Here is a 12,913-nt window from a genome sequence, read left to right as displayed (position 1 = left end):
CCTTCGGCATCCTCAAAGAGGGGAAAGTAGATTAATATTTTCCTCATAAAAATTCCTCATAGATTTTAATATACTGTCATGCCTTACCTACCCTTCTGTAGTTTAAATCATTCCTTTGGACTTTCCTCACAGATTTATCTTCTATCCCCATCATAATTTCAGTCACTCTTTTCTGAGCTTACTCTAGTTTCTCCCGAGCTGACTGAGCCAAGTGGAGAATTAATTACCAAATTGTAAATGTCTTCCTGCTTTTAATATATTTCAGTATCAGGCTGACTTTTCCCCCCAGTGGTGCTACACTGCTAACTCATTAAGCTTGTAGTCAACTATGACCTATCCTCCCCCATTCCCGCCCCACAGAGCTTCTCTTCTGTGCTTGTGCCTAGCTGGTCCTTTTTCTACCATATTTGTGTTTTATTGGGTATTTTTCTCTCTAAATATGGAACCTTATTCTTATTGAATTTCACTGCTTTTTGTCAAAATTATCTTAAAATACATTCCAGTTTTCTGAATTATGAACAGCTCTACCTTCGTTATTATCTGGAGACATGCTGAACAGACTTTTGATTCCTCAACATTAGAGAACCTGAAATGCATAGGTACACAGGAACGCTGTGTGGGATCTTCCAGCTATTTGTTTATCCACCTAGCAATACTATCAAAACAATATTCAAGATATCACTTATCAATTCTCCCTCATCTGAGCTCCATCATAACAGTGAATTAAATTGATATAGCATAATTTGCTCTTCCCAAAACAATGTCATCTCATCCATAAAACCTTCCTAGATCTCCCTAGTTATTAATGACTTCTCTTCTTCCCCTACTCCCAAGTCCCCAACCACAGCTCACTTAGGAGGCAATACTGTACACTGGAGCTAGCTGTATTGGTATTTTATCCCCCTATTATTACTGACCCCCCACCCCCAGGCCTGATGTTGTGTTCTCTATCAGTAAGCACTTAACAAATGTTTGCTGCATAGTATCTAATGATCAGTGCAGCTGCGAATTTACATATGGTTTGTCCTTAATACCTTTGTACGTCTCATTGTTAAAATTCAGGAATTTCCAGAATTATCCTCTTGTCCTCTGTGACATCTCAAAAAACAATGGTTAGAAATCCAGCAGAATTTGTCAAATATCCTAGAGTTCACGTCAGCAGTCCCTGTCAATATAAATATATCCGTGTTTTCTAGGTTGTCTTTATTTCTCACCCCATTTTCATACTACTATTAGTTTGTCAGCTCAGCTGACTAAAACATTGTAGTACTAATGATGGCAAGGCACAGTTCAATTTACATAGAAGCCAGCAGCACTGTACATCTAATCCCAGGTTTACTGAATATATAAATTGTTAGTCCCATGGAAGACAGAGAAAGAAAACACAAAACAACCAGAAAAAATCCATCCCTAATACTAGAAAAGCAAGAGGGTAGCAGGAGAGCACTGGCAGTATCATATGCCAAAGATGGCATTATTTTAGTTTGGGTTTTCGTTCTTTATTGTACCTGGCACATTTCAGTGAACTGTTCACATCTGAAAAACCTCTAATAATAAGTGTCACTGACATTTCTATAGTATTTTAAGGTTTGCAAAGCATTTTATATATATAATTTCATTTGATCCTCCCAATAAACCCTATGAGGTTTATTACAAGTACTATTATCTACATGTTACAGATCATGAATTTCTAGCTCAGAAAGATGAAAAAAAATGGTCAGAGTCAGTAAGTGTCAGAGGGAGGATTTGAACTCAGTTTTCTGAGCACGGTATTCGTTTCACTATACTCTGCTGTCTTTCTATTCGTTATCATTTACCCTATTATCATTAAGCTCCCTTCACTATATCTTTCCCTCTCTTCAGGAAAAGATCTCTTTTGATGAATATATTCAGTGGGAACTATTTGAATATTACCTTCTTAGCCTTATGAGGGAGTCAAGTTTGCCTAATCCTTCATAAATAGCTTTTTAAGCAGCCACTAGTTCTTAAATTTTTTGGATTTTATTTTTTAATTAATTGATTTTAGTTTTTGACATTTATTTCCACAAGATTTTGAGGTCCAAATTTTCTCCCCATCTCTCCCCTATCCCCACCCCAAGATGGCACGCATTCTGATTACCCTTTCCCCCCAGTCTGCCCTCCCTTCTATCACTCCACCCCCTTTTTCCCTTTTCCCCTTTCTTGTAAGGGCATTTCTACAGTTGTAGATACCTCTATAGATTTCTATAGGGGTATAGATTTCTATGCCCCATTGCCTGTGAATCTTATTTCCCAGTTGCATGTAAAAACAATTTTTAACATTTATTTTTAAAACTTTGAGTTCCAAATTCTCTCCTTTCTTCCCTCCCCACCCACTCTCCTTGAGAAGGCAAGCAATTCAATATAGGTTATATATGTGTAGTTATGCAAAACACTTCCACAATAGTCATGTTGTGAAAGACTTCTTCCTCCTTCCTATTTATTCTATTTTCTCCTTTGACCCTGTCCCTTTTCAAAAGTGTTTGTTTCTGACTAAACCCTCCCCCAAACTGCCCTCCCTTCTATCATGCCCTCCCCCCCACTTTCCTGTAGGGTAAGATGCCCAGTTGAGTGTGTATATTATTCCCTCCTTAAGCCAAATCCGATGAGAGTAAGATTCACTCATTCCCTTTCACCTCCCTCCTCTTCCCCTGCACTGTAACAGCTTTTTCTTGATTCTTTTATTTGAGACAATTTACCCAATTCTATCTCCCTTCCTCCTTCTCCCAATATATTCCTCTCTCATCCCTTAATTTTAATTTTTAGATATTATCTCTTCATATTCAACTCACCCTGTGCCCTCTGTCTATATATACATATATGTATATGTGTATATATGTATGTATTCCTTCCAACTACCCTAATACTGAGAAAGGTCTCATGAGTTACAAATATCATCTTTGCATGTAGGAATGTAAACATTTCAACTTTAGTAAGTCCCTTATGATTTCTCTTACCTGTTTACCTTTTCATGCTTCTCTGGATTCTTGTATTTGAAAGTCAGATTTTCTGTTCAGCTCTGGTCTTTTCATCAGAAATGCTTGAAAGTCCTCCATCTCAATGAATATCTATTTTCCCCCCTGAATGATTATACTCAGCTTTGTTGGGTAGGTTATTCTTGGTTGCAATCCCAGCTCCTTTGCTCTCTGGAATATCATATTCCAAGCCCTCTGATCTTTTAATGTAGATGCTTCTAAATCTTTTGTTATCTTTACTGCGGCTCCATGATACTTGAATTGTTTCTTTCTGTTTGCCTGCGATATTTTCTCCTTGACCTGGGAACTCTGGAATTTGACTACTATATTCCTAGAAGTTTTCCTTTTGAGATCTTTTTCAAGAGGTGATTAGTGGATTCTTTCAATTTCTATTTTACCTTTTGGTTCTAGAATTATCAAGGCAGTCTTCCTTGACAATTTTTTGAAATATGATGTCTAGGCTCTTTTTTTGATCATGGCCTTTAGGCAGTCTAATAATTTTTAAATTATCTCTCCTGGATCTATATTCCAGGTCAGCAGTTTTTCCAATGAGATATTTCACACTGTCTTCTATTTTTCCATTCTTTTGGTTCTGTCTTATAATTTCTTGATTTCTCATAAAGCTTCCATTTGCTCCATTCTAATTTTTAAGGAATTATTTTCTTCAATGAGCTTTTGGACCTCCTTTTCCATTTGGCCAATTCTGCTTTTTAAGGCATTCTTCTCCACATTGACTTTTCGTACCTATTTGCTCCATTCTAATTTTTAAGGAATTATTTTCTTCAGTGAGCTTTTGGACCTCCTTTTCCATTTGGCCAATTCTGCTTTTTAAGGCATCCTTCTTCATGTTGACTTTCTGGGCCTCTTTTGCCATTTGGATTAGTCTATTTTTAAGGTGTTATAATCTTCAGTATTTTTGGGGGGTCTCCTTTAGCAAGCTGTTGACTTGTTTTTCATGATTTTCTTGCATCACTCTCATTTCTATTCCCATTTTTTCCTCTACTTCTCTTACTTGCTTTTCCAAATCCTTTTTGAGCTTTTCCATGGCCTGTGACCAATTTAGATTTTTCTTGGGGGCTTCTGATGTACGACCTTTGACTTTGTTGTCTTCTCCTGATTGTACATTTTGCTCTTCTTTGTCACCAAAGTAAGATTCTACAGTCTGAGTTTTTTTAAGCTGTCTGCTCACTTTCCTAGCTAATTACTTGACTTCTGAGTTCTTTGTCAAGATATGACTGCTTCCAGAGTAAAAAATGCTCTGACCCAAGTTTTAAGGGTTTTGTGCAACAGTTTTCAGAGATACTTCTAGACACTTGAAAATTTTCAGTTCTTCTAAGGTGGTATGACCCAAGAAGAGGTGTTTACTCCTGGTCTATGTGCTCTGGTCTATACACTCCTTTCTGCCTTGGAATTGTGAGGATTCCTTCTCCACAGCCACCACAAGCTGTGCCACACGAGTACTCCTCTTACCCCCAGGCGTGCCACCCAGGACTGTGATCCAGATCCAAGCAGGGCAGAGCAAGAGAATCCTGCCTCAGCACCAGCGAAGAGATCCCTGCAATCCTCCTCTGATCACCTGGTTGATCCCTCCATCTGTGGGCCTGAAGCTCCAGAAGCAGCTGCTGTTGCTGCTACCTCCATCGCCCCAGGGCTGGGGCTGGACTGTGCTCCTCTCCCACCCAGGTCCGACAGAGTTTTGCCACTGACCTTTTAAGTTGTCTTTGGCGTTTGTCGGCTGAGAAGTCTGGAAACCACCACAGCTGCCAGTGATGCAATCCCCTGAGGCCTGTGTTCCATTCTCAGGCCAGTGTGATAGACATTTCCTGTCGACTTTCCAGGTTTTCTGGGGCTGGAGATTTGTTTCACTCTGTCATTTTGTGGGTTCTGTAGCTCTACAATTTGTTTAGTCATTTTTACAGGTATTTGGAGGGGTTTGGGGGACACCTCAAGCAAGTCCCTGCTTTTACTCTGCCATCTTGGCTCTGCCTCTCCCTAGATTTTATTTTTACTGTCTATTAGTGTCCTTAGTACAATATGCTTTTTTAAAAAAAGTTGCTCAAAGTTTATTAGTTTCTGTTGAGTACAAAGCAAACAAGTTACTGAGGCTGCTGAAAAGTTCATTATTTTTATCTTACTTCTCTTAGAATTTTGTATTTAACCACTATTAACAAGCATTTCCCTCCAAGTTTCCCACCTATCTTTAGCTCCCCAATTAATCTTCCCTAATAGCAAGAATTAAATCAGTATCTTTTCTAGTTGATTCTTCTGCACTAACACAGTATTCCCAACACAATTCCAAAATCCACTTGCAAATTTGCCTGAGAAACAATCCATTGGGTCACACTTTTCCCAGTACTGAAAGTCTTCCATTACTACTAGATCCTGGTCTGAAGCTAATTACCAAGGGCAGTTTTTACCCATCTTTTTCACCTGATTTGAAGGACTAATGGGATGCATGTCATTTTGTTATCCTTGTTTTTTAACCCCTTTCCCTTTAACTCAAATAAGTTGTTAGCCTCCTTCTGATCCCTGAGCCTCTGACATTACATATTTATTTCTGAAGTACAATGCAACAATACCTCCTATTTTATCTTATCTTTCCTAAATGACCTTTACCTTTCTAGTCTAACTCTCCAGTAATAAGTGCTATTATCACTCCCAAAAGAGGAGACAGGAGGCAAACAGGCAGAAACAAATGAGGTGGAAGAAGAGAGGTATAGGGTTATGAACAGAGTTGATATCTATAAATCTTGGTTAGAAAGTGGGGAATCACTGAAAAACAAGTTTTAAAACGTACATTCCATTTCATCCTGCTGTTCCCACTGCAGACTTATGTCTTAAGACACCCCTCTTTGGCTTGTGTCTCAGAGCTGTTAGCAAAAAAGTACCTCATCTTTTTAAGTGTTAGGAAGGATGTTTTCAGGTAGGGAATCAGAGACAATACCAGAAGAGAGAAGTAAAAAGAGCTCCTGGACAAAAACAGGGAAGCCTCTAATGCTTCTAATAATATTCCTCTCCTTCTCTGTTCCTCCCAGATAGAATGCCACCCCTTACCATTTTGTAGGAGAGAAGACTCCTTAGATTCACACTTGAGCTGGATTTCAATGGGTTGCATATTCAGTGATTCCTTTGATTTTCTCAGAGGTGTCCTCTCTGTCCAGACAACTCCTGGCCCATGTCCATGGGTCTGAACCTGGAAACGATGGGATTCTGTTTGGTTTCAGTTGGATTAATTATGGGAAATGAAGCTAAAATCTCTTAGAATGAAGTGCAGGGAACATTCACCCAGAGGCCAGAGAACAGATGAAAGAAACAAGAGTATTTTTTTCCCTTAAGGATGGTGGGGAGACAGGACAGAAGAAAAACGAGAGAAAAAACCAACACAGTAATTTAAAACTCTACCTGTCTTTTGCTGTTTAGTTGTTTCAGTCATGTCTGACTCTTTGCGACCCTGTTTGGGTTTTTCTTAGCAAAAATACTACAGTGGTTTGTGATTTCCTTCTCCAGTTCATTTTACAGATGAGGAAAAACAGGGTTAAGTGATGTGCCCAAGATCACACAGTAAGTATCTGAGGTCACATTTGAACTCAGGTCCTCCTGACTTCAAGGCAGGCCCTCTATTCACTACATCACCTAGCTGCCCTAGCCATATCTAGTATAGGCTTAAAATACATAACTCTCTTTCTATTACCATGAAGCAATCCTCTTGCTCTAGTCCAGGATTCCATGGCCTTGCTTTCTTATTTTTCTTTTTTTTTTAAAAAGTTTTATTTATATCTTTTTATTTCTTATACCAGTCATTCTCCAATAATCACTCCCTCCCCTCCTTCCCCTTCAACAGTAAACAAAGGAAAATGGGTAAAATTGATGGACAAGGCAAATTTATCTGATAACATATGCAACCCTCCCTGTTCAGAGTGTCCTACCTTTCTTCTAAAAAGAGTAAAATGTGTTTCATTATCTACTCTCTTTTGTGTCCTCACTCTCTCACAACAGATCACACCCATTTCCTTCCTACCTGCTGGCCTGGTTCATCAAGTTCTTTCTCCAGGTCCTCCAGCACAGTCACTGCCTCTTCTCCGCTCCCTGGACGACGCTCCTGCACCCAAGTCTGCAATTCTTCAGGAAGGATGGTCAGGAACTGTTCCAGGACCAACAGCTCTAAGATTTGTTCCTTTGTGTGCATCTCTGGCCTCAGCCACTGATGACACAGTTCCCGGAGTCTGCTTAGAGCCTCACGAGGCCCAGGGGTGTGGTGGTAGGTAAACTGTCTAAAACGCTGACGGAAGATCTCCTGACAGGGAGGGTTATTTCCTTGTAAGCAGGATTCTTGTTCCCAAACATGGTCCTCCTGGTCTTCTACCTTCACTATCCAAAATCCCTTTTCTCCTTGTGGAGGAAGAGTCCTGCTATATTCTGCTGACATTCTATACTGGAATAGGTCACTGCAGCTGGGTGTAGGTGACAGATTATCTCCAAGGGTCTTTCTAAGGTATAAGAAATGATCATTAGTGTTCAGAAAACTGACCTGCTAAATCAGAAAGTATCATTATAATACTTTTCTTCACATATCCAGGATTCCTGCAGGTTTCCTGGAGAGATTAGCAGAGGACTCCAACACCCAAAAGGCAGCTTTATAAGACACATATGGTATCCATATTTTGCCATGGTTTTGCTCTACAGACAAGCCTCTAGGCCATTTTACAGGCCTCAGTCTGGTTCCTTAGGCACCCATTCCCTTTTCACATAAATCAATATTTCCATCATGAGTGGGTAAAATAATAATCTGCTATCTAAGTTTGTCAAACTGAGTAACCTGGTCTTGAAACAGACTACCTAAAACATGCAATCAATTCTGCTCAAACACCAAATTACAAATTATTTGTAATAATTCCACTAATCCTCACTACTATGCACGAAAAGGGAGAGTAGATAGCACACACAGCTCACACGTAAGAAACCTGATGCCACAAGGATTAAATGACCATTAGTACAGGGAGCCACCAGATGAAGGAACTCCCTCTATCAATGAAGGTTGGCACCTTCTCTTCAGGTCTTAGGGAGCTGCCTAGAACAAGAGACTGTCACTTGTCCAGGGTGACAAAGCCAGTATATGTCAGAGGTGTGACTTGAAGCCTGGTATTCCTGGCTTCCAGTATGCCAGGACGCCTCTCAAATTAAACATGCTATATAAATAAACATAATTTATTCTTCCCCCAAAGCCAACTCCTTTTTCTAGAGTCTCTCTCTTACAATTTATCTAGTCACCCAAGTGCAAAAACTTTAATGTTATCTAAAACTTGCCTTCCTGCCTATGTTCCCTGCCATTCTCTATTCCTATATGCCTTTTCCCTAAGACCCTTATTTCAGTCCTGTTGATTCAGGATATCATTTTTATCTGCCCTTCCTTTATATTCCCATTCCCACTATCTTGTTAAAGGACCTGACCAGTTGGCCAGATTTTTTCTGGATTCAGGGAAAGGAACTATTCAGCACATTTAAAACAAAAGTTAAATCAAACTGGATGTGCCAGAGACACAGCATGTTCAAAACAGACCTCATTATTTTTCTCCCCAAACCCGCCCCCCCTCCCTTCCCAGCTTCCTTGTGACTCTCTGAGTGCACCACCATCCACCGGTCATCCAGGCTCACAATCCCAAACCCAATCTGTTACTAAGGTCTGTTGATTTTATCTTTGTAATATCTCTCATCTATGCCCCACTCTTTTACGTGAAACCGTCGCCATCCTGGTACAGCCTTCATCACCTTACACCTTTTTTGCAATAGCCGCTGGTTGATCTTCCTGCAATAATTCTCTCCTCTACCCAGCAGAAGCCCTCCTCAGCTGTCATAGTGATATTCCTAAAGTGCACCTGACCGTGTCCCTCCCTTTATGATAAACTCCAGTGGCTTTCTATCACCTCCGGGATCCAATAGGAAATCCTTTGCTTGGCATTTAAAGCCGTTTACAACCTGCCTCCCTACCCCTCAGCCTTCCAATATTCTTACACCTTATAAACCTCTCCCCCGTACCTCTCCCGCCTTGGTCTTCAAGCCACTGATACTGGCTTCCTTTCTGTTTCTTTCACAAGACACACCCTCTCCCATGCCTGGAATGCTCTCCCTTTTCATCCTTGCTTCCTGGGTTCAAGTCCCAGCTAAAGTCCTAAGATGCATTGGAGAGGGCACTAGGCCTGAGTTCAAGTATGCCTTAGATGCTAACTAGCTGTGTGACCCTAAGCCAGTCACTTAACCTGTTTGCCTCAGTTTCCTTCTCTGTAAAATGGGGATCACAACAGCGCCTCCCTGGCAGGCCTGCTGTAAGACTCAAATGATATAATAATGGTAAAGCACCTGGCACAGCGCAGGTGCCACATAAACGGTCTGCTATTATTCATCTTACAGGAACCCTTTCCCTGATCCTCCTTAATTCCGGCGACTTTTCTCGGTTCCTCTTCTCTATTTCTCCTCATTCTGTACCCGGCTTAGTCGTCCCTGGTGGTTTGCCTGGTGCCTCCCCATTAGCCGTGTGAGCTCCCTACCTCTCTCTCTCTCCAGGCCCAGCACAGAGCCTGGCACGTGGTGCGGAGCGGCCCAGTCGCCCTTCCTGAACCACTTTCTGTTTCCCCCCCAATCATCAGGGGCTGTGCTTAGCACGGGGGATGAAGACAAAGAGGAGGGGTCTCTGCCTTCTATTCTATCGGCGCTTTTCCTATTTTATAGCAGTGGAGGGTCCTCGTTTCTCAGCTACTTTCAAATAATAAAGCTCATCCGCCGCAAATGAAAGGGACGGGGAGAGGGAAGGGAAGACCACCTGTTGGGTCCTGGATGGATAACTCCTCCTCACAGGGAGGCGGCTTTCGAGGAAACTGGCTTCTGAAACCACTTCTCACCCCTCATTAGGGATGACAGCAGGGTCTTCCAGAGCTTCTCTCCCCTCCCCCACCTCCAAACCCACCTACTCCCGTCCATCTCCTCCTCATCCCTGCCCAGCCAAACACAGCCCAAGGAAGGACGTCACGGGCGAAAGCCGTTACCATGGTGACTGTGCCCCCCCCCACCCCCCCACTTAACATCAAAAGTGAGGATCCAAGTCCCTCCCTGGGTCTTCCTACCCGCCGGAATGGCCGCCGTGACTAGAGGCGGGGGCGGGACGGGCTGTGGGGACCAACAGACTGCACCGCTGGGTCCGCTAACACGGACTCACCTCACAAGCTCCACTGGTTCAGGGCAGTCGATTCCGGGGCCGGGAGTGGAGCAGCCAGCGCGTCTGCCGGCTCTGAGAAGTAGTGCGCTTGCGCCAAAGTCTCTGGACTTCGTTTCCCAGAAGCCTCTGCGCTTCCAAAACACCGACTCTCGGAAGTCTCTCCTACGCTACGGTCCCCACGAGTTCAGAGAGAGCTTGACCTCCTTAGTAGGTACGAGCATCTAATTCCCACTTCCAGCCCTTGTGTGCATCCTTAATTCTAAGTCTGCATGACAGTACTGAGCATGTGCAGGGGGAGAGGCTATTGATCATGGGGGGCGGAGCAGACACTAGGCGGAGTCCCTTTACTGATTAAAGCCGTGGTAACCACTATCCCTCCTCCTCTCCCTCGATTCCTTCACGTCCTGTCTCTGCCTTCAAAAAGCTTATGTTCTATTGGCAGTTTTCATATTTTATAGCAGTAGAGGGTTTCCCTTCTCTCAACTACTTTCGTCAGTAAAATGCGAGTCATGCCTGGGGGTTGTGTGGTAATATTAGCGTGAGTAAAGGCTTTGAAAAGTGTAAAGCGGTCTAAAAATAGGCGGGAATATTATTAACATTGTCAGTATTAGGGACTTTTCGGTTAACATGTCTAATATAATTAGAAACTCCAGGCAGGTTTGTAACTGTTGGGACATAAAAATCAGGAGGCAAAAATTGCCTCCGGTTAGTGAGTTTATTAATTCTAACAAGCGGTAGCCAGAATGCGTATGTGCGCAGGCTGAATACATGCATGCAGGTAGCCGGCCAGAGAGAATTCCCCTAAATAGCGCCAATTTTTATACCCTTGTACAAATAACTCTCGTTTCTTCTCTGTACTATGCATTTTTCCCCAGTTGACATGATATTGATAGTCCTTTTTCTTATCCTGAAGACATTCTCAGAAACTCCATTGCCTCCTTTTTCTGTTTTGCAACCTAATGGGTCAGCGTGAATTATTTTCTTTTATTTTCAGCGTTCTGTTAGAGTCACACACAAAATTTAACCCTTCATAACCTTTATCAGGGGGTAAAGGAAATACATCGGATTTTTCCCATGCAAATTTTAGATCAAAGAATCTCACAGTTAGAAGGAGCCTCAAGAGCCACCCAGTCTAATATTGTCCCTTCAAAAAAGTCACTTAACCTCAGACTTGACAGGTGGTCATCCAAAGTTCGTTTGAAGACTTCCAGCTAGAGGGAAGATGTTACCTTCAGAGACATCCCATTCCCCTTTAGGATAAGGGTGTGAACTATTTAGACTTTGGTAAAGTTAAAGGTCATAAGTGAAAAAGAGAGACAATGAAACGTAAGGGTCAGACTCTTTCAGGTGTAAAGGTTTATTCCATTTGTTGGGTTTTTTTAAACCCCCATATACACCAAAATATAATAGCAAAAAAAAGTGTTGGCAAAAAAATGGAAACAAAATGGGTACCTGTTAATTGGGAAAGAGAAAAAGTGATGTGAATGTAATGGAATATTTCTATGATGTAAGAAATTATGACATGATAAATACAAAGAAGCACGGGAAGATTTACCCATGCAAAGTAAAGTAAACAGAGCCAAGAAAATGACATATAAGAGGACTACAACAATGCATGTGGAAAGAATAACTACAACTAGTATAAGATGAATGTTCAAAATTACGAAGAACAAACCTGGCCTCAAAGAAGACACAGGAAATACAACTCCCCTCAGTCTTCTGCAGAAGTAGGAGGTCCGCGGGCATGAAACATTGCATATATTTTTATATTTTTGATATGTAGATTTGTTCTGATGATCTTTTCACTTAATTTTTTCTTTAAAAAAATTCTCTGTTAGACGGAATGACCCTGAGAGGGGAAAGGGAAGGTGAAAAGATTCAGAGAGAAATTTAGGTAATAGAAAAATGAAAGATATCAAAATTGTTTTTCTCCTGAAAATAAGAGGCATATTTATTGAATATGCAATAGGAGTTGAACAGAACAGTCCCCAAACAATATACATTCTGCAGACAAACTGATGAGATTATAGAATGTAAGTTTTTCTTTGGTTGTATCTCAGGCTCATGAACTATGGGTCTGCCTAGCGGTACTTTTGTGATAGGACACAAGGAATATGAAATGACTGGTTGACTGAGACTCAGGGAAGTAGACTCTTATTGGGAAACTACCCTTCTCTGTGGTCCATAAAAGCATAAAAGTGAGCTGTGAGACTAATTAGGGTCCCCCTTCCCCTTGCCATCTTTCTCCTACACTCATTTATTTTTTAAATTTATTTTTTATCTGTAGTTTACAACACTCAGTTCCACAAGTTTTTGAGTTCCAAATTTTTCTCTCCCTCCCTCTCCCCCCGCCTCCCCGCCAAGACGGCATGTAATCCGATATAGGTTCTACATATACCTTTGCATTAAACTTATTTACGTAATAGTCAAGCTGTAAAGAAGAATTATATCTAATGGAATGAATCGTGAAAAAGAAGAAATGAAACCAAAAAAGAAAGACAAAAAAAAAGAGAGTAAACAGTTTGCCTTAATCTGCATTCAGACTCCATAATTCTTTCTCTGGATGTGCATAGCTTTTTCCATCATGAATCTTTTGGAGCTGTCTTTGAACCTTGCATAGATGAGAAGAGCCAAGTCTATCAAAGTTAGTCATCACAGAATCAATCTGTGGTTGTGCACATCATTCTCCTGGTTCTGCTCCGCTCACTCAGCA

At 41.4% G+C, this 12,913-nt stretch overlaps 1 protein-coding gene across 1 annotated transcript in view; it reads right to left on the bottom strand.

The window, feature by feature from the left end:
* Positions 1 to 12,913, bottom strand: part of LOC118857932 — a 77,735-nt gene that overhangs the window by 39,424 nt on the left and 25,398 nt on the right. Inside the window, exons 5-7 of the mRNA XM_036768395.1 lie at positions 10,201 to 10,367; positions 7,012 to 7,480; positions 6,048 to 6,186 (exon numbers count right to left, since the gene is read on the bottom strand). Of these exons, the coding sequence (XP_036624290.1) occupies positions 6,048 to 6,186; positions 7,012 to 7,480; positions 10,201 to 10,367 (775 nt within the window). The remainder of the gene's footprint in view (positions 1 to 6,047; positions 6,187 to 7,011; positions 7,481 to 10,200; positions 10,368 to 12,913) is intronic.

This window comes from Trichosurus vulpecula, chromosome 7 (genome assembly GCF_011100635.1).
Source record: "Trichosurus vulpecula isolate mTriVul1 chromosome 7, mTriVul1.pri, whole genome shotgun sequence".
NCBI lineage: Eukaryota > Metazoa > Chordata > Mammalia > Diprotodontia > Phalangeridae > Trichosurus > Trichosurus vulpecula.
This window is presented reverse-complemented; position numbering and strand designations above follow the sequence as displayed.